Consider the following 17,924-nt stretch of genomic DNA (forward strand, 5'->3'; position numbering starts at 1 on the left):
AGTTATTAAAAATATTAATATCGGAGAAGGATTTAAAATCCTTGCAAGACAGACATTTAACAATTTTTCAAATCTAGTTAATTTAAATCTTCCAAACAGCCTAGAAGATATTCGAGATTCAGGATTTGAATTTAATTATTTATTAAATATTTATTCAAGTATTTATTAATACCCAAAGGAGTAAAAAATCTGGACTCAGGAAATCCCTTTGATACAGGTCTAATAGAGTACATAGACGTTGCTCCTGAATCTCCTTATTTTACATCAATAAACGGAGTTTTGTACACAAAAGATAGAAAAACACTGATTGCATTTCCAACATGCAAAAATATATCCTCTTTTACAATTCCTAATCATGTTGAGCAGCTATATTACGGTGCTTTTAATAGGGCTAAGTATTTAAAGAGGATTTACATTCCTGACTCTGTTATGAGTTTAAGCACAGAGTTTTGTGCAGGAAATAGTGATATCCTAGAAGAAGTTATAATATATCGTTACTATGGGCAAAAAATTCCTTATTTTGGTAGAGGTTCTTTTTCCGGAACTACGTTTCAGGGACCAAATATCACGTACATATATTCGGTTAAAGCATTAAAATCAAATGTTGGTTGTATTTCATCTATTCTTAGTTATAAGAATTTAATTGTGATAATTGTAATATAAAAAATTAAAATTTGATTAGTAAATATGGATCAAATTTGATCTATTTTGAATGACTGCTTTGATGGCCTGAAAAGAAATCCAAACTAATTTTTCGGTCAAGTTTTTAAATGGGCGATCTACCCCCTCCATCTTTTTTTTCTCAGAAAAAATATTTTTTTTAGAAATGATTGATCATTTCGAAGCTACACCTCTTGCTGTTGATGGTATGGTTAAGTATCATGCTGTCAGAAAGCCAGGAACAGAATCCGATGCTCACGGCGATTTAGTCGAACTTTTCAACATTCTCAAAAACCATACAGACCCTGAAATGAAGCAGATTAACATTTCAAGATCTAAATTGAATGTTATTCGTGGTATCCATGTTGCGCCATATCATAAAATTGCATTTTGCCCATATGGTAAGATGTTCGATGTTTGTGTCGACATGCGTCCAAATTCACCAACATTCATGAAGTGGGATGGCTGCTGGCTTGATAAGGATACACATGTTCTCGTCCCACCTTACTGCGCTCACGGCGTCTTCGCAGCTGAAGATGATTCCGTTCTTTGCTACTACCAGGGTGGCTGCTTCTTCCCACACCTCGATTTCGCCATTAACCCAATGGATCCACAGATCGGAATCAAGTGGCCAACACCAGTTAACTCAGATAAGTACGTATTATCCGAAAAAGATACAAATTCATCACCAGTTACTCCAGAGCTTGTTGAGACACTCAGATTCAGAATCGAACACCCAATCGAGGACAGACTTACAAATACAAACTCAGATTTCGTATTAATCTGCAACTCCTCATACATCGCTCTCCCAATCCTCAAAGTCCTTGAAGACCAGAAGCTCAAAGCCCACCTTCTTACAATGACTTCCTTCAACCGCGAAACATTAAATGCTCGTATTGTCTCTCTTAGACCAAAGTATTCCGTAATTTACGTTCTCGATACACATGGCAAGAACACTGCCGACATTTTCACCGAGGTAATGAACGCTACTTTCGTTTGTCATAATCTCGGATCACATATTACATTCATTCTCGACGAAGAAGACTTCCCAGCAGCCGAGGAACTCCGCCAGATCTTCCACGAGGACTGTGGCGAGTTCTCTCTCATTGTTACCTGCAAGAATCTTCTTTCTCGCGAGATGACCAAGCAACAAGTCGCAAACGCCCTCAAGCATCATGAGAAGGACCTTACAACAATTACAGACTTCGACAATCTCGCTGAATGGGTCATCGAGCAAGGAAAGCAGAAGAAAGCTGGATTTTTCACAATCGCTAACCAAGGAAAGCTCGATATCGAGAAAGTTAAGAAGTTCTGCTCTGAAAATGGTGTCCAGATTAACCCAGGACAGGGTGAAGATTTCAAAACTCAATCTGAAACAAAAGATGCAAACGCAGCTTTCGATGAGCTCGTTTCAGCACTTAAGCAATAAAAGATCTGATTAAATTTAATTTTTTAATACATAATATTGTGAATGAATATGAGATTCAAATCATATTTTACATCAAATGTAAGTTCTCAATAAAATATGGAAAAAATAAGTTTTCTATCGTATGTTACATAAAAATACAGTATAAAAGTAATGGCATTTCTGATATCTTAGGAATTGAAAGTTATATTGATAGATGCATCAATAGGTTTGAATCAATTTTATGCAAACTTCATCGATATGTTTGATCTATAATGCTAATATCTGAATATCAAGGAAAAATATTTGAAACATAATTTTATCTGTGAGTTCAACCAAATTTTGTGCCGAAATTGGTTATGTTGTATATCATTCTCATGAAATATTTTGTCCAAATTATGTAAAATGCATAATTTCATAAAACTTAAATATTTTGTGATTGTGTCTAATATCTCAGATGTAATCATTTGGAATTTTGTGGAACTTTTATTTTACGAAGACTCTATTTGCAAAACGTCATATGGGTTTTGCGGAATTTTATTGGAGCCACATTTGTATTAGAATACCAATACCTGGATTGTACAATGATTTTTTGGTATATTTAAGTATAGTATAATGTTTCATTAGCTTGGTTGCAAATTTGAATCATTGGCATAATTAATATCTGACAGAAATAATTGCGATTATAAATAGCCATAATAGAGTAGTTCTCAGATTTTATGTCTATAATAAATATTGGCGCTATGAAATAAAAATGACATACCCTACGTTCCCAACTTCTGGAAAACGGTTTTTCACCCTTATGATCAGTTTCAGACACTTTGGGAATCTCCCAAACTTTGATATTTTGCATTATGATAGAGAAACGTGTCTAGTTTAACGCACAGTTGTTTTAAAGGCAAATGATGATATCACATGAAATTATCAAATTATCAAATTTTGAAGTACCAGTCCAAAGGGTTAATTAGATCCTACACAGATGTGCGATAGTGAAACATATGTGTTCTTGATTTGAGAAGTCCTACTGATAGAGGTATGAATCTCACAGCTTTGTGTGAGTGTGTCTGACACTTGTATAGAGTGGAATATGCGCCGACATATATTATATAATAACATGTAGTTGATAATTATGAAAAAATAGAATTTGATGCGAATGATATTGAAAGTTGTTTTGTAATTTGATATTTTTCTTATATGTGTTAATTAGTAAATGGCTTGTTTGTTGTGATCGTACTGTGAAAAATGAAAGGTATTTTAAATTAAAAAAATGAGATTTTGAGATATCTCTAGAATTAAGAATTTATTATGTATTTGACTTTTATATAACTATGTGTAAAGGATCTCGATGTCTATATGCTTTAAATAAAATTAAATAAAATGAGATAAAAAATTAAAATGGACAAGAAGATATATGGAAATGTAATTTGTATTGTATTGGTTGTTGGCAAAATGATTTTAATACAGATCTAAGGATTTGGAATGGATTTGAAATTAAATGATTTTTATTCAAGGAATAATAAGATTTTGAACTGGTTTTTATTTTGAGAATATAAACTCCTTCCATAGGATATGTATTAGAAAGATCAATTTTAAACTTTTTGAAAGAATTGTTTTTTTGTTGAGTGATTTTCTCTCATTTGATAATATATTTAAGTTGGCGTATCTTACGCCCTTCCAAAAATATGTATTAGAAAGATCAATGTCAAACTTTTTGAAAGAATTGTTTTTTTGTTGAGTGATTTTCTCATATTTCATAATATATTTAAGTTGGCGTATCTTACGCCCTTCCAAAAATATGTATTAGAAAGATCAATGTCAAACTTTTTGAAAGAATTGTTTTTTTGTTGAGTGATTTTCTCTCATTTAATAATATATTTAAGTTGGCGTATCTTACGCCCTTCCAAAAATATGTATTAGAAAGATCAATGTCAAACTTTTTGAAAGAATTGTTTTTTTGTTGAGTGATTTTCTCTCATTTAATAATATATTTAAGTTGGCGTATCTTACGCCCTTCCAAAAATATGTATTAGAAAGATCAATGTCAAACTTTTTGAAAGAATTGTTTTTTTGTTGAGTGATTTTCTCTCATTTGATAATATATTTAAGTTGGCGTATCTTATATAAATAAATTGAATTTGAAGCCTTATATGCCATCCATTTCATTATATACAAGAACCACATTATATAAATATCATTAAACATGCATGTCTGACTATAAAAAAATCCTCCTCATGTCACGTTTTTCTCTCTTAAAAAAATTGCATGCAGTGGTATCATAAAGCTCTACTTAGGATTATTGATGCAGGAGAAATACCACGTCATGTAGCTATTGTCATGGATGGGAATAGAAGATATGCCAGGAAGGAGCATTTGGAATCAATTACAATGGGCCACAAAATGGGCGCAGATAAATTAAAAGAAGTTATAGAATGGTTTTCAAAGTTAAACGGAATTGAAATGCTTTCAGTATATGCTTTCTCAATCCTTAATTTTCAGCGTGCACAACAGGAAGTTAATGGATTAATGGATTTGGCCGAGAGTACATTTAAAGAACTTGCCGATAATCCTGAATTTTTTACTAAAAATAATTGCAAGATTAACTTTATTGGCCGGATTGAAATGTTAGAACAAAGAGTTATAGATCAAATTAACAGAGTTAATCAGTTAGGACCAAAAAATCCCAAATTCATTCTTAACATATGTGTTTGCTATACATCACATGACGAAATCGAACATTCAAGAGACGAATGTATAGAAAATCAATTCGAACCGAACTACGAAAACGTTTTCAAACACCTCCAACTTCCTATGAAAGTTGATTTACTAATCAGAACTAGTGGTGTTATGAGAATGTCAAATTATTTACTATTGCAGTGTTCCGATGCGAATATTATAGTTACTGATAAACTTTGGCCTGAGTTATCTATTTGGGATTTATCATTCATACTGATTAAGCATCAACTTAGAAATTATCTTCCTGAATAATTCATTTTTGTTTTTTATTTTGGAGTTATAAAGAATAATATGTTTATATCATGATCTTAAACACTCTCATGTTTACTTTACTATTGATAAAACATACGATTTCAAATAAGATTGAGCATATTCATATATTATGATTGAATTTGATCATATTTAATATCCTTATAAGATAAAATTGTAAGAATGGTAAACAAACAATTATTTAGTACAAATTAAAAGAAATCTTAAAATCGAGTTCTAAAACCTAACTTTTGATTATTATTACTGGAGAATTTAAATCCATCGTCATCGTTTAATTGTTGAAGTGGTGCTCGTTTATTGGAGAAAGTTCTACTTTTAGAAGGATTTTCAGGTTCATCGAAAAAGCTACCTCTTGTTGATCCGTCGTCGAATTTGCTTCTGTTGTTTGTAAATGATGGTTTTAATGTAAGTTTAGGCTCTTCATGACCTTGATTTGCAACAACTTGATCGAGAGTGCAGTATTGAACCTTCCTATTTTCAAAAAGTAGTAATGCTCTAGCATAATTTATATCGAGCATTGTGGAGAATTGTGCCTCTGATACTTGACGACTTCTTTGCCATAAATGAAACGCTCCAATGCTATGATCTTTGCGGTAGTTTAAGCTTTCTTTATAGTATGTCTTTATAGATTCCAAAAATTCTTTTGACGGGAGAAGATCATTACTGTATTCTGGTTCTTCTTCAGTCATTTTTGAATTAATAAACGTATATATAATCAGTATCATGAATAGCCATATAAACTAAGACATCAACTCATATTGTGGCTTAGTAAACTAATATTATGATAAACTATTAAATTTGCATGACATTTAACTTATTCAGCTGAAATCGGGCTCTAAAACTATTAAAATTGAGTATATAACTCATAATTCAATTTTTATAACTTCCAAAAAAATTAGAGATTGATAAAAATTAGATCAAATCCCTATAAAAATCAGTATGTTTTTTAAAATTTGTAATTTTTTTGGAAAATTTACTAATTAAATTCAACTTTTCTGAATATTTATCAATAATATTGCTAATTAAAATCTATGAAAGAAACAAAATATAGATATAAAACTATTTTCAATTAAAATTATTTAAATATATCTCTTGCTTAAATTTTTTTTAATTTCAAAATCCCTTCTTCCATAACTACGGCAAATGTATGCGCAAAATATGAAATAAAAATCTTATGGAATCAATTTTATTGCTTTAGGAAATATAGAGAAAGAGAGATAGATACAATCAACACTAAATCATTAGACTTCATTAAAATTTGTATCTTATATGGCTATTTCATCGCATTTGATATCTAAATATCAGGTAATTTTGTTCTTTTGCCTCTGACTCTTATCCATAAAAATAATTTATGAATGTTTTAGCGAGAGCCACTTGCATTGAAGCACTTGAAAAAGCATTTTCAACGCCTTTAGGCTCTATTTTCATTGCTAAGTTAAAGCCCTATGCTGTTGACTGCAAAGAAGTTAAAGATATTCTCGAAATTAAATCAAAAATAATTGCAGATGAATTTTCAAGCTTTGACGAATTTATTCAATATACCAAAGACGTTACTTCGAATTTTATCCAACAATTCGGAGCCAACGAAGAAATATCAATCGTTGCAGAGTCAATTCTTCAAGATATTTTAGAAAACATAGAGCCATATTTACAAGTAACAGATTCAAATTGGAATGAAGCGACAGAAAATTATATTAAACTCTTAAAAATTTGCATTGAAAATGTTCCCAACGATAAAGCTTCATTTTCAACTCCACCATCGATGTCTAGTGAAAGCTATTCAGGACCAGGAAATATGCAACTATTTGAACGTATCTCCGAAGTTAATTCTGATGCTTTAATTGATAAAATCCAGAGAATTAAGAATGATATGGATATAGTGTATATATCAGACTTACTTATGAATTTCGAACCCCAAATTACACATAACGCTGGGTTTATTAACATAAATCTTTCTCAAGTTAATCAATACATGTTGAGCCTAATTGATAACTATGTTAAAAAATGCGAATTACGACCACCTCCACCACCTCCTTCGCTTACACCAAAACCAAATTTGTCTCCTGGCTTTCCAACCAATTCTCCTGGCCTTTCTTCTCTCAAACTATTACCACAATCAATCTTACAAAGTTTTCTCATGCTTTCAAATAACAAAATACAGAGATCGAACTCAGATGTTCATGCTTTAAACAGACCTCAAACTCCTCCATCAACACCACCTAAATCACCGAATAAGACTCATGCACCAGCTCATCCGAAGACTGAAATACCGAGATCTCAAACTCCGAAATAATTTTAATTTTTTTTATCAACTTATATAACAATCATACGTAATTTTGTATTATTTTTCTTTCTGTAAGTAAATATCTTTGTTTATTTTTATTCAAAATTACATCTTTAATTTCATTTTTATTAAATTTTTGCCAAAAGAGAACAATTCATATGGAGTACTAACAACAATGCGATGAATTTTCAAATATGAACACCGGGTTCCTCCAAAATTATTCTGAAACCGATTTCGAATCTTGAATCAGTCGGTAGAGATCCTTTGTCATTAATATATGGGATACAAATGCATGAATTATTAAAAACAGTGTATAACTGAAAACATTTCGATTGTTCATTTGGCGGAAAAATAAACACGTTTATCAATCAAAATTGAAAAGGTCTGTCTACATTAAGTCACTAAATGGGAGATCAAGTTCCACGCATCTTGGTCGGCAACATTTCCTGGCAAATTAAGGAAGAGGATCTTCGTCCTCACCTCGAACCATTCGGAAAAGTATTGTCGATTAAAATTCCAAGGAAATCTAACGGCTATTCAAAAGGTCTAGCTATTGTAGATTATTCAACAATGGAAGAGGCAAAAGCTGCATGCGAAGGACTTAAACAGAAAGTTCTTTTCGAGAGAGAAGTTTACCCTTCTTTAGCTTCAGAATCCGCGCCAAGACGCAGAGGTCCAAGTAGACCAAGAGATAGACGTTACGACGATCGTGATCGCGATAGAGATCGTGAGCGCTCACGCTATGATCGCGACAGACGCCCACGCCGCCATTATAACGACTATTACAGTGATGATGAGTACAATCGCGACCGTGAGCGCCGTGGTCGTCGTCGTTATGATTATTCTAGTGATGATGACTATGATTATCATCGTCGCTATTCAGATCGTCGTGATGTTAGGTACATGGACCGCCGTGATGATAGATACTCCCCACCAAGAGGTCGCCGCGATGATTCCCCACGCCGCAATTAATAATATATTGTCAAATATTTTTTTTTCTAATTATAAACATAAACTTTTATATCTATTAAGAAAACTTCAATAATACTACCTATATATGCATCAGAAATATATTCTGTCAAGTGAGAAAGACTATCTTTCAATTAAAAGACACATAAAGTATTGACAAATTATCAATTTCTTCTTTGATTAGTTTATTTTTCTAAAATATAGAAGACATATTCTTACCAAGTTATTGCACCTTCAATACATCAATAGGATTACTATCATATCACAATTTTAGCAAATATTTTATTGAGATGATATCCAAAACAATCATATTCACAAATTATTTATGCAAAAAATTTGATATTGTATATTTGAGATGCTAAATATAACAATCAAACAAAGAAAATATTAATATATCAATTTTTGTCATGTAAACTCAATCGTTAATTTTTATTTTAGGAGGCAAAAACAATGCTACAAGCCGAATTAAATGCCTTCATAGATAAATTAAAGAACAAACCAGAAAAACTCAAATTGAGTAACACAGATAAGAAAGTTTTACAAACAGAACTTAGTAAATTAACGAATAAAGGTGATGATTTTAGAAAATGGAAAGTTGCCAACAATTTTCAACCTCCTACAAAGAGTCTATTCTACTTTGTACGCTCACTTGCACACGCTAAATTATGTGATAAAGTTTCAAATTTGTGCGAACGCTTTTCAGTTTTGTTAGAAGCTCAAATTCAGGAGCAATGGGAAAAGTCCCTTAAAGACATCTTCTCGAAGACATCATTTTTCGCAAAACCATTCAAAGAAAAACTCATCACAATGAATCGTGATGTTATGCAGATTGGATTTAAACTTTTACGCGGTGAAATCGATAAAGAAACTGCATCCTTTATCATTTCTCAAGATCCAAAGTTTGAAATTCAGGATATGGTTATGTATTGTGATGTTGATGAAAAGAATTGGATTTGCTCTCTCACAACAAAAACAAACGGAGATTTGTCTCATTACATAACTGCCACAATCAAGCAGCTCGTCGCAGAAAAGGATTATTGGCATGTCGGAAAGGGAGAGAAGACAGGTTCACAAAACAAGAAATATAAGGTGTAAATAAAGTATAGAGATTATCATTGATATATAAATTTGCTTTGCAAACTTTTTTTTTCAATTCATATTTTATAGTTTTCATATTATCTTTGAAATATAAATTTTCAAATACGTAATAACAATTGCTAACATTTTTTATACAAACAAATATATAAATTATTCTATCATAACTGAAATAACATGGTAAGCGAGAGGATAAGTAACTATTAAAAGAAGCAAGAGGCCAACCATCTCTACGCATAAAAATGCGAGTGATATTTCTGCCGATTTAGGACATTGATTATTCCATATTGATTTTTCTGTCCTATCAAACAGCTTTGACCATTCTATGTAATCTTCTCTACTTTTTCCTTTATCTAATCCCCTATCTTTGATTCTTTGACAATTATTTCCTTGGGTCCATGCTACTGTAACTGAATGGCATAGTAGTGATGTTATAAATAGAAGCATAAAAATAAACATGAGAATTATCATTGCAAATTTGTATCTTAAAAATCTGATTAATCCAATTATCAATAATAAGCCAAGAAGAATAGCACCAATAGCTGTATTAGTAGTAACTAATCGATATAATCTAATTGCAAGTTTGTTTTCTGAATAAGGCCAATCATGTCGAATATATTCGAACCAAACAATGGATCTAATCCAAAAACCTAGAAACCCTATACAAACTACAACTCCAAATATTAGTGCTGTAAACATATATGCAATTCGTTCATGGACAATTCGAGCTTTATTCATAAATTTGTAACGGCAGAAGTTTTTTTTTCTTGATGCTCAGAAGCGATTATGCAATAACCAATGCTATAAACATTAAATCATTCAAGAAACATACTATAGGTCTATAAATCACAGATGGAGTAAAAAATTCAATTTTCATTTTGATTCACTCAGTCAATACTTTGGAATTGTGTAATGTCATAAACTTGAGACCAATGCTATTATACACACTTCATAATGTAATATTGCCTAAAATCTCAAATTAATTTCTTCATTTAACATTATGAAATCTTGATTCTGTGATGATTATAGATAATTTCTATATGACTATAATTCAGATTTTGAATACGAGCGTTTCATTGTAAATGTTTGGCCGAAAAATCGAGAATTTTTTTTGCTTTTTGAGAAAAATTTTCTTATTCAAATTTTCAAAGCATATTTTCCATTACTATATGCATTTTCTTGTTGTTTATATAAGGGTTTCGTTTTGCTAAAATTGTCACTTTTATAGCATATTTGTTTTTGGATGTTTGGCGAAACCAAAAAAAAAAAACTATGATATACAATGTGTGTGTAAAGAAAATACTTTATTTACTAGTTAAAAAATCATTTGGTATTGATCAAGTTAATTTTTCTGGATAAGATATTATATGGATAATTGGATAGAAAATACAATTATATAATCTTGTACCTGGTTTAATTAAACTAATTGTCATCAGAAACTTGTAATTTTTATGAATTTCAGATTTTCTTTTCATTACTGCTTTTCTTAATAGGTCAAGTTCTTATTTACGTTATAAAGTATGATATTTACAAATATCAAGTTATCATGTTTTTTGAGAAATTATGAGAAACAAACAAAAATGAAAAAGATAGGAATAGCAATGAATAGTGATGTGGGTATAGAAAATGTAAGAGATATGAATGCAAAGCAATCAGTATTTAGGACATTGACCATAGATTTCAAAAAAAAATGCTGCATATTGAGCGAAAACTATGATTATATTATAAGGCTGTCATTTAAAGCATAATGAAACTATTCCCTTTTCATTTTAATCGAATAAGATAGTAAAGATTTTTGAATTAGCTAGAAACTGATGAGATGTTTTCACAAATCAGATTTTTAATCTCTATAATGCATAATTCACTCAATATCTCAATTTTGATATTGCGAGATATTTTTGCTATCGGTTTCGCAATTTTGACAGAATAGCAAGAGGGTTCTATAAGCATGATTATCAACGTAGAATCTGAATATCATATCAGAAAATGTCGCAAATCTGACATTTACCCGACCAAATAGCAAAAATAATTGAATACTTTTCGCAAAAACTTTAAAAATCGATAAAAATATGAAATATAGATATTAAAGAGACTTTTTATATAATATTCATAAAGATTTTCCAAAAATATGATACCGCAAAATTAAAAAAGTGACGTCTTGAGTGGAGTCAAAGGTCGAAATTGCTAGCTAAATGTTTTTTAGCGAAATTGCGTATTGTACGTTTTTTCGCAAAACGAAACCCTTAGTTTATATTCGAAATCCAGTTTACAACGATAGATCATTGAAATAACCGTCATCTTTTTAAAAGAAAGTCTTTCCCAAAAAATGAGCTTCATGAAATGGATTAAAGGCGACAAAGGCACAATCAGGCCTTTGAAAGAGCTCCCTCCAGAGCACAGAAGTTACAAGCTTCAGAAATTATCTCAAGCAACTCTTGGCGCTGGCAATATGAAGGATAATGTCAAACTTCCAAAAGGTGAAAATCTTAACGATTGGTTGGCATCTCATGTTGTTGATTTCTATGATACATTAGTTTCCTTGTATTCACTTGTCAAAGATGAATGTACCGAGAAAACTTGCCCAGAAATGAAGGCAGGACCAGGCTTCACATACGCATGGCAAGATAATGACAAGTATAAGAAATCAACTATAGTTCCAGCGCCACAATACATCGAATTTGTTTTCGATTGGGTTGCAAATCAAGTTGATAACGAACAAATATTCCCATCAGATCCAGCTGTTCCTTTCCCAAGTGATTTCAAGGCAGTTGTTTCAAAAATCTTTCAGAGGTATTTTAGAATTTACGCACACATTTTCCACCACCACCGCTCACACATGACAGTTGTTGGAGGTGAGCCACACCTTAACACAACATTTAAGCATTTTATGTACTTTGTTCATGAGTTTGATTTAATTCCAGAAAATCAACTTGCTCCACTCAAAGATATTATTCCGATTTTTGATTAAACACCTTTCTGCTTTTTAATTATAGTCAAAAGATATTTTTCTTTGATATTCTTATGAAATTGTATTTTTCTATTCTTTTTAACAACCAAATACGGTTTTTATTATTATTAATCAACATTTGGTTAATAATGCACTTATCATTTTCTGACATGCTCTTATTTATCTTTATTTTAATAACAAAAAAGTATAACAGCCATATGAGGCATAGTGAATTAATAAAGCTACAAAACCATACTTATGATTACTTAGCTCTAAACTGTGATCAAAAATTTTATAAATTTTTCTCGCTTTTGTTGCTGAGAGTGGAGTCAACCCAAAAAAAAATTTCTTGCATTATCATTAGCTCCGAGAAGTATAAGACGTCTAAAAACTTGGTTTTGGATTTATTTTGAGGCACGACTGAGTGATAATATATTTCATTATCCTTTGCTCCTTTAAGATATTTAATGACTTCGAGATAAAATTCAATGATACATAAATGAATAGAGTATTTTGAATGTTTAATATATTTCATTAATGATGCCATAAAGACGATGGACTCCGCCCAGAAAAGCACTTTTAAAGAACCTAGAATCAGGGTGATCCATATAATTGAGTCCCATTCAGGTTTTTTTGTGATGTTTAAATTATCGTCTATAGGGCATCCTTAAGGCTGCACTTACTCCCATCTGACTTTAATTCAAATTTTTGACAACCGGCGTTAAGCGTCATTGAATATTAACCTTTAACATCTGAATTGAAAGCCATGCCATAAGTGCCTAAATGGACAAAAATACACCCTAAAGAGACTCGGTTAATGAATTAATTCAATAGGCGTACAAAACTATGCATTACAAGTACTTGTTATAAGAGTCTTTATTAGTCAATATTTTAATAAGGTGACATGCTTTTGAAGCTTTATCTAAATTATGTTTAATGAAATTCAACTTCAAAAATATCAGAAAAAATCATCATTTTTTTGCATCATGCGAAAGAAGAAGTTCGGCTGTTTCTTGACTATTATTAGATGCTGCTTTATGAAGAGCAGTTTCTCCAAATTTATCTTTCTCATTGATATTTGCACCATGCGATAGAAGAAGTTCGGTTGTTTCTTTACTATCTTTCCCTGCTGCTTTATGAAGAACGGTTCCTCCATTATTATCTTTCTCATTGATATTTGCACCATGTGAAATAAGAAGTTCAATCGTTTCTTTATAATTATTCCTCGTTGCCATATGAAGAGCAGTTTCTCCAAATTTATCTTTCTCATTGATATTTGCACCATGTGAAATAAGAAGTTCAATCGTTTCTTGACTATTATTAAATGCTGCAATATGAATAGCAGTTTCTCCAAATTTATCTTTCTCATTGATATTTGCACCATGCGAAATAAGAAGTTCGGCTGTTTCTTGACTATTATAATATGTTGCAATATGAATAGCAGTTTCTCCAAATTTAGTTTTTTCATTGATATTTGCACCATGTGAAAGAAGAAGTTCGGCTGTTTCTTGACTATTATTAGATGCTGCAACATGAAGAGCGGTTCCTCCATTATTATTTTTTTCATTGATATTTGCACCATGTGAAATAAGAAGTTCGGCTGTTTCTTGACTATTATAATATGTTGCAATATGAATAGCAGTTTCTCCAAATTTAGTTTTTTCATTGATATTTGCACCATGTGAAAGAAGAAGTTCGGCTGTTTCTTGACTATTATTAGATGCTGCAACATGAATAGCAGTTCCTCCATTATTATTTTTTTCATTGATATTTGCACCATGTGAAAGAAGAAGTTCAATCGTTTCTTGACTATTATTAAATGCTGCAATATGAATAGCAGTTTCTCCAAATTTATCTTTCTCATTGATATTTGCACCATGTGAAAGAAGAAGTTCGGCTGTTTCTTGACTATTATTAGATGCTGCAACATGAAGAGCGGTTCCTCCAAATTTAGTTTTTTCATTGATATTTGCACCATGTGAAAGAAGAAGTTCAATCGTTTCTTGACTATTATTAAATGCTGCTTTATGAAGAGCGGTTTCTCCATTATTATCTTTCTCATTGATATTTGCACCATGTGAAAGAAGAAGTTCGGCTGTTTCTTGACAATTAAAATATGCTGCATGTTGAAGAGCGGTTTCTCCATTATTATCTTTCTCATTGATATTTGCACCATGCGATAGAAGAAGTTCGGCTGTTTCTTGACTATCTTTCCCTGCTGCTTTATGAAGAGCGGTTTCTCCATTATTATCTTTCTCATTGATATTTGCACCATGTGAAAGAAGAAGTTCGGCTGTTTCTTGACAATTAAAATATGCTGCATGTTGAAGAGCGGTTTCTCCATTATTATCTTTCTCATTGATATTTGCACCATGCGATAGAAGAAGTTCGGCTGTTTCTTGACTATCTTTCCCTGCTGCTTTATGAAGAGCGGTTTCTCCATTATTATCTTTCTCATTGATATTTGCACCATGTGAAAGGAAATATTCACAAAGAGATGGAATATTAAATGATACTGAAAAAACAAAACAGTTGTTGACATCATTAGTCTGATCGTAATAAACTAAAAATGAGTTAAGATTATTATAATAGCCACAATAATATAAATCGATCTTCATTTTGTATTCATTCATTAAGAATGTAACAAAATCAATGTTGTGTGAAATAATTGCATATTTCATGCATTCTTCATTTGGTTTTTGATGTTTCAAACATTCACTCATGATCTCTGGATTTCCTCCTAAAAATGAAAATTTTAGGCATTTTTGAGTTATTTCTGAGTCAAATTTTGTTCTTAATAACTTGAAACAATCAACTGCTCCATGATAACAACATAATTCAAGTAACGAATATCCTTTTTTAGAATATGAATATGGATATAAATCGCTTTCAAGTTTATTGTCTTCAACAAATCCTTCACTTCTAATGAAATAGATGAATCTTTCTTTGTCATTATACATAATTGCTCTGTAAAAAGTGTTTTCTGTATGAATATTGAGATTTATCGGTTTATTTTTTTCGAAATCAACAGAATTGTCTAATTTAATGCCATATTCTTTATAAAATAGGAAGTTAGAAACATTTGAAATTTTAGGGACCTCTTTTACTTGATAATCATCAATAATGAATTTGGTAAGAGTCAAATATGACTTTGTATACCGGTTATTAAACGGAATAATGTTTAAAATATCTTTGATTATTTTTTGGAGAGAATATTTCTTTGAATCAATTAACTCTGCTTTGATCATTTTGTAAATCGAGTTTAATTCTTCTTCATTTTCCGTTTTCAGCTGATACAACGCATCATATGAATCTATGTAGTATTTATACTTACTTTGCAGTTCACTGAATTTATTTGGATAAATGTCATGCTCAGACATTTGAAAATTTGAAAATTCATATATTTCAAAATACATATAAAACACCTACATAATTCATTAGGAGAAAATAGGCTATATTATTATTATGGAATACAAGGAGCATAGAGATTTCTGATTTAAATTTATGAATTTTGATAAAGTTTATAGATATGAAATGATATAATGACAATAGCAAAGTCAAAAGCAATAAGATATCCATCACTAAACTTATGAGATTTATCAAAAAGTTATCTACTTTAATTCTATTATCGGTACACTATTCTTACATAATTTCTGCTGTTTTAGTAATTGTATTTCAAGAGAAAAAGGAGATATGCTTTACCACGCCATTAGAATAAATCGTTCAATTGTCCAATGACAATTCTGTTGTAAAAATGTCTTGCACATGTGTAAATTTGCTAGAAGGACGTAAGCAAATGACTTATTTTTAATCCAAAAATTTGATATTCTTCTGAACGCTCATTATGGTAGCATATATGCATCACCATTGGTATTTCTGCTGCTCTAGCATTAAAAATGATATCCAGATGAAACAGTAATCTATTTAATTCGATATTTAACAAAAATTTGAATAAGAAATACGATATCATCAGATTTTCGAATACAAGGTCTCATAATTCTCTAATTTTAGGAAACATACTTTAAAATACATGAAATAAACCATTATGAAAACTGGCACGTAAAGCTATCGTTAAAATTTTGACGATAGAAATGGCAAAAATATGAGTTCTATTCAGCCAAAAATCGCAATACATTGCTTTTCATATGATAAAATCACCGAAAACTTTAGACCAATAGCACATATTGAAGATCAGATCTTCAATATCAATGAAACAAACTATAATCAGAATCTTGAACAACTCAAGTTTGGATTAGAAAAGAACGCGTTCTATATTTCAAGATGCATCAGTAAGGCAGCAACATTCAAACTATTTAACTGGAAACTTTATTATAAATTAATTACAGATTTACATATTAATCTCTCAACGATCACTGCTCACTATTTCAAAGAATACATTCGAAAATATAAGGACCCTAGTTACATTTCATATGATTTTAATGAAAATTACACTTTATCAGATATTGAATCTGTTTTTATACCTAAAACACCTGAATACGAAGCTTCACATAACAACATATCATATTTCAAATCATTGACAATTGATGACCAGCTGATTAAACGTGAAACTTGGATTCCTTTGGACTTTGAATTTTTCTTTACAGAAAAATGCGGACAAAAGGTCAATCTTCTTGATATAGCTGCTCTATGTGGTAGTGCTGATGTATTTGAGTATCTTCTTGCAAATGGATTTAAAATTACAAGCAGATCAACTTATTTTGCCTTAATTGGCGGAAACATTGACATTTCAATGAAGTGCTTAAATGTAATATGGATGTCCGATGCTATACACGTAGCAGTGGCCGCTCATCAGAATAATTTGCTGAATTATTTAGTTGAAAATGGTTTCAACATTAGAATTCCTTTATCTATCATCTTCTACGAATTCAACACATATGCCTTTGGCAACTTGGTCGGTCAAAACATTGCTAAAATTGATAAAATGATGTCAAAATTTTATATTAAAAATTTGACGGCCAGTATTCGCTTTAATTTAGCTTGTTACGCAAATTACTTCATTGAAAACAATGTTGCAGATAATGTCAATGAGTTTGGTTATTCAAATCTTTGTATTTCTTGCGCATATGCTGATTATGAGATTATTGAGAAATTAATTCAGAAAAACCTTGACGTAAACCATCAAACAGATGATGGAGAATGTCCATTTACTATTGCATTATCAAGAAATCGCTTTGATGTCTGTAATTTGCTCATTTCAAATGGATGTGACTTTCTTTCGAAGCCAGATGATGTTCAGAAGTTACTATTGAACCTTAAATTGCAAAACAAACAAAAGGCAGTACAATATATTGAATCAAAAATGAATTCTCAAAAATGAACATATTTTTTTTTCTTTGTTTGAAAATATTATATAAAATATACATATATATTATTTAATTATGATCTCTTGAGTTTTTATAAAGTCTTTCCTCACTAACATGATTTGATTTGTATGTTAAATGTAAAGTATTCATGCAATGATATTCTCTGCTGACCACAGAAATACTTCATTTATGTTTAGTGCAGTATTAGATAAAGGATGAAAACAGTATATATTGTTC

At 30.8% G+C, this 17,924-nt stretch overlaps 10 protein-coding genes across 10 annotated transcripts, besides 2 other annotated features; 7 read left to right on the forward strand and 3 right to left on the reverse strand.

Annotated features, from left to right (window-relative positions):
• Positions 1-813: 813 nt before the first annotated feature.
• TVAGG3_0412270 (dTDP-6-deoxy-D-glucose-3,5 epimerase family) lies at positions 814-2,225 on the forward strand (the record flags this gene model as incomplete). Its single annotated transcript, XM_001319009.2, has 1 exon — positions 827-2,089. One exon carries the CDS (start codon positions 827-829, stop codon positions 2,087-2,089), a length of 1,263 nt encoding a protein of 420 aa, XP_001319044.1.
• A 2,102-nt stretch (positions 2,226-4,327) lies between these two features.
• Positions 4,328-5,050, forward strand: TVAGG3_0412280 (polyprenol biosynthetic process; the record flags this gene model as incomplete). Its single annotated transcript, XM_001319010.1, has 1 exon — positions 4,328-5,050. The coding sequence occupies one exon, from the start codon at positions 4,328-4,330 to the stop codon at positions 5,048-5,050; it is 723 nt and encodes a 240-aa protein (XP_001319045.1).
• Positions 5,051-5,271: 221 nt separating this feature from the next.
• TVAGG3_0412290 (uncharacterized protein) lies at positions 5,272-5,757 on the reverse strand (the record flags this gene model as incomplete). The annotated part of the gene is made up of 1 exon (XM_001319011.1): positions 5,272-5,757. One exon carries the CDS (start codon positions 5,755-5,757, stop codon positions 5,272-5,274), a length of 486 nt encoding a protein of 161 aa, XP_001319046.1.
• Positions 5,758-6,419: 662 nt separating this feature from the next.
• Positions 6,420-7,447, forward strand: TVAGG3_0412300 (bromodomain family; the record flags this gene model as incomplete). Its single annotated transcript, XM_001319012.1, has 1 exon — positions 6,420-7,361. One exon carries the CDS (start codon positions 6,420-6,422, stop codon positions 7,359-7,361), a length of 942 nt encoding a protein of 313 aa, XP_001319047.1.
• Positions 7,448-7,532: 85 nt separating this feature from the next.
• Positions 7,533-8,350, forward strand: TVAGG3_0412310 (RNA binding; the record flags this gene model as incomplete). The annotated part of the gene is made up of 1 exon (XM_001319013.1): positions 7,758-8,324. One exon carries the CDS (start codon positions 7,758-7,760, stop codon positions 8,322-8,324), a length of 567 nt encoding a protein of 188 aa, XP_001319048.1.
• Positions 8,351-8,763: 413 nt separating this feature from the next.
• Positions 8,764-9,430, forward strand: TVAGG3_0412320 (uncharacterized protein; the record flags this gene model as incomplete). Its single annotated transcript, XM_001319014.1, has 1 exon — positions 8,772-9,416. One exon carries the CDS (start codon positions 8,772-8,774, stop codon positions 9,414-9,416), a length of 645 nt encoding a protein of 214 aa, XP_001319049.1.
• Positions 9,431-9,569: 139 nt separating this feature from the next.
• Positions 9,570-10,154, reverse strand: TVAGG3_0412330 (uncharacterized protein; the record flags this gene model as incomplete). The annotated part of the gene is made up of 1 exon (XM_001319015.1): positions 9,570-10,154. The coding sequence occupies one exon, from the start codon at positions 10,152-10,154 to the stop codon at positions 9,570-9,572; it is 585 nt and encodes a 194-aa protein (XP_001319050.1).
• A 1,431-nt stretch (positions 10,155-11,585) lies between these two features.
• On the forward strand, positions 11,586-12,403 carry TVAGG3_0412340 (Mob1/phocein family; the record flags this gene model as incomplete). The annotated part of the gene is made up of 1 exon (XM_001319016.2): positions 11,743-12,384. One exon carries the CDS (start codon positions 11,743-11,745, stop codon positions 12,382-12,384), a length of 642 nt encoding a protein of 213 aa, XP_001319051.1.
• A 104-nt stretch (positions 12,404-12,507) lies between these two features.
• Positions 12,508-12,539: a mobile genetic element.
• A 491-nt stretch (positions 12,540-13,030) lies between these two features.
• Positions 13,031-13,152: a mobile genetic element.
• Positions 13,153-13,223: 71 nt separating this feature from the next.
• On the reverse strand, positions 13,224-15,743 carry TVAGG3_0412370 (Ankyrin repeat family; the record flags this gene model as incomplete). The annotated part of the gene is made up of 1 exon (XM_001319017.1): positions 13,335-15,743. The coding sequence occupies one exon, from the start codon at positions 15,741-15,743 to the stop codon at positions 13,335-13,337; it is 2,409 nt and encodes an 802-aa protein (XP_001319052.1).
• Positions 15,744-16,465: 722 nt separating this feature from the next.
• TVAGG3_0412380 (Ankyrin repeat family) lies at positions 16,466-17,703 on the forward strand (the record flags this gene model as incomplete). Its single annotated transcript, XM_001319018.1, has 1 exon — positions 16,466-17,701. The coding sequence occupies one exon, from the start codon at positions 16,466-16,468 to the stop codon at positions 17,699-17,701; it is 1,236 nt and encodes a 411-aa protein (XP_001319053.1).
• Positions 17,704-17,924: the final 221 nt, after the last annotated feature.

The sequence above is a fragment of the Trichomonas vaginalis genome, chromosome V (assembly GCF_026262505.1).
Source record: "Trichomonas vaginalis G3 chromosome V, whole genome shotgun sequence".
NCBI lineage: Eukaryota > Parabasalia > Trichomonadida > Trichomonadidae > Trichomonas > Trichomonas vaginalis.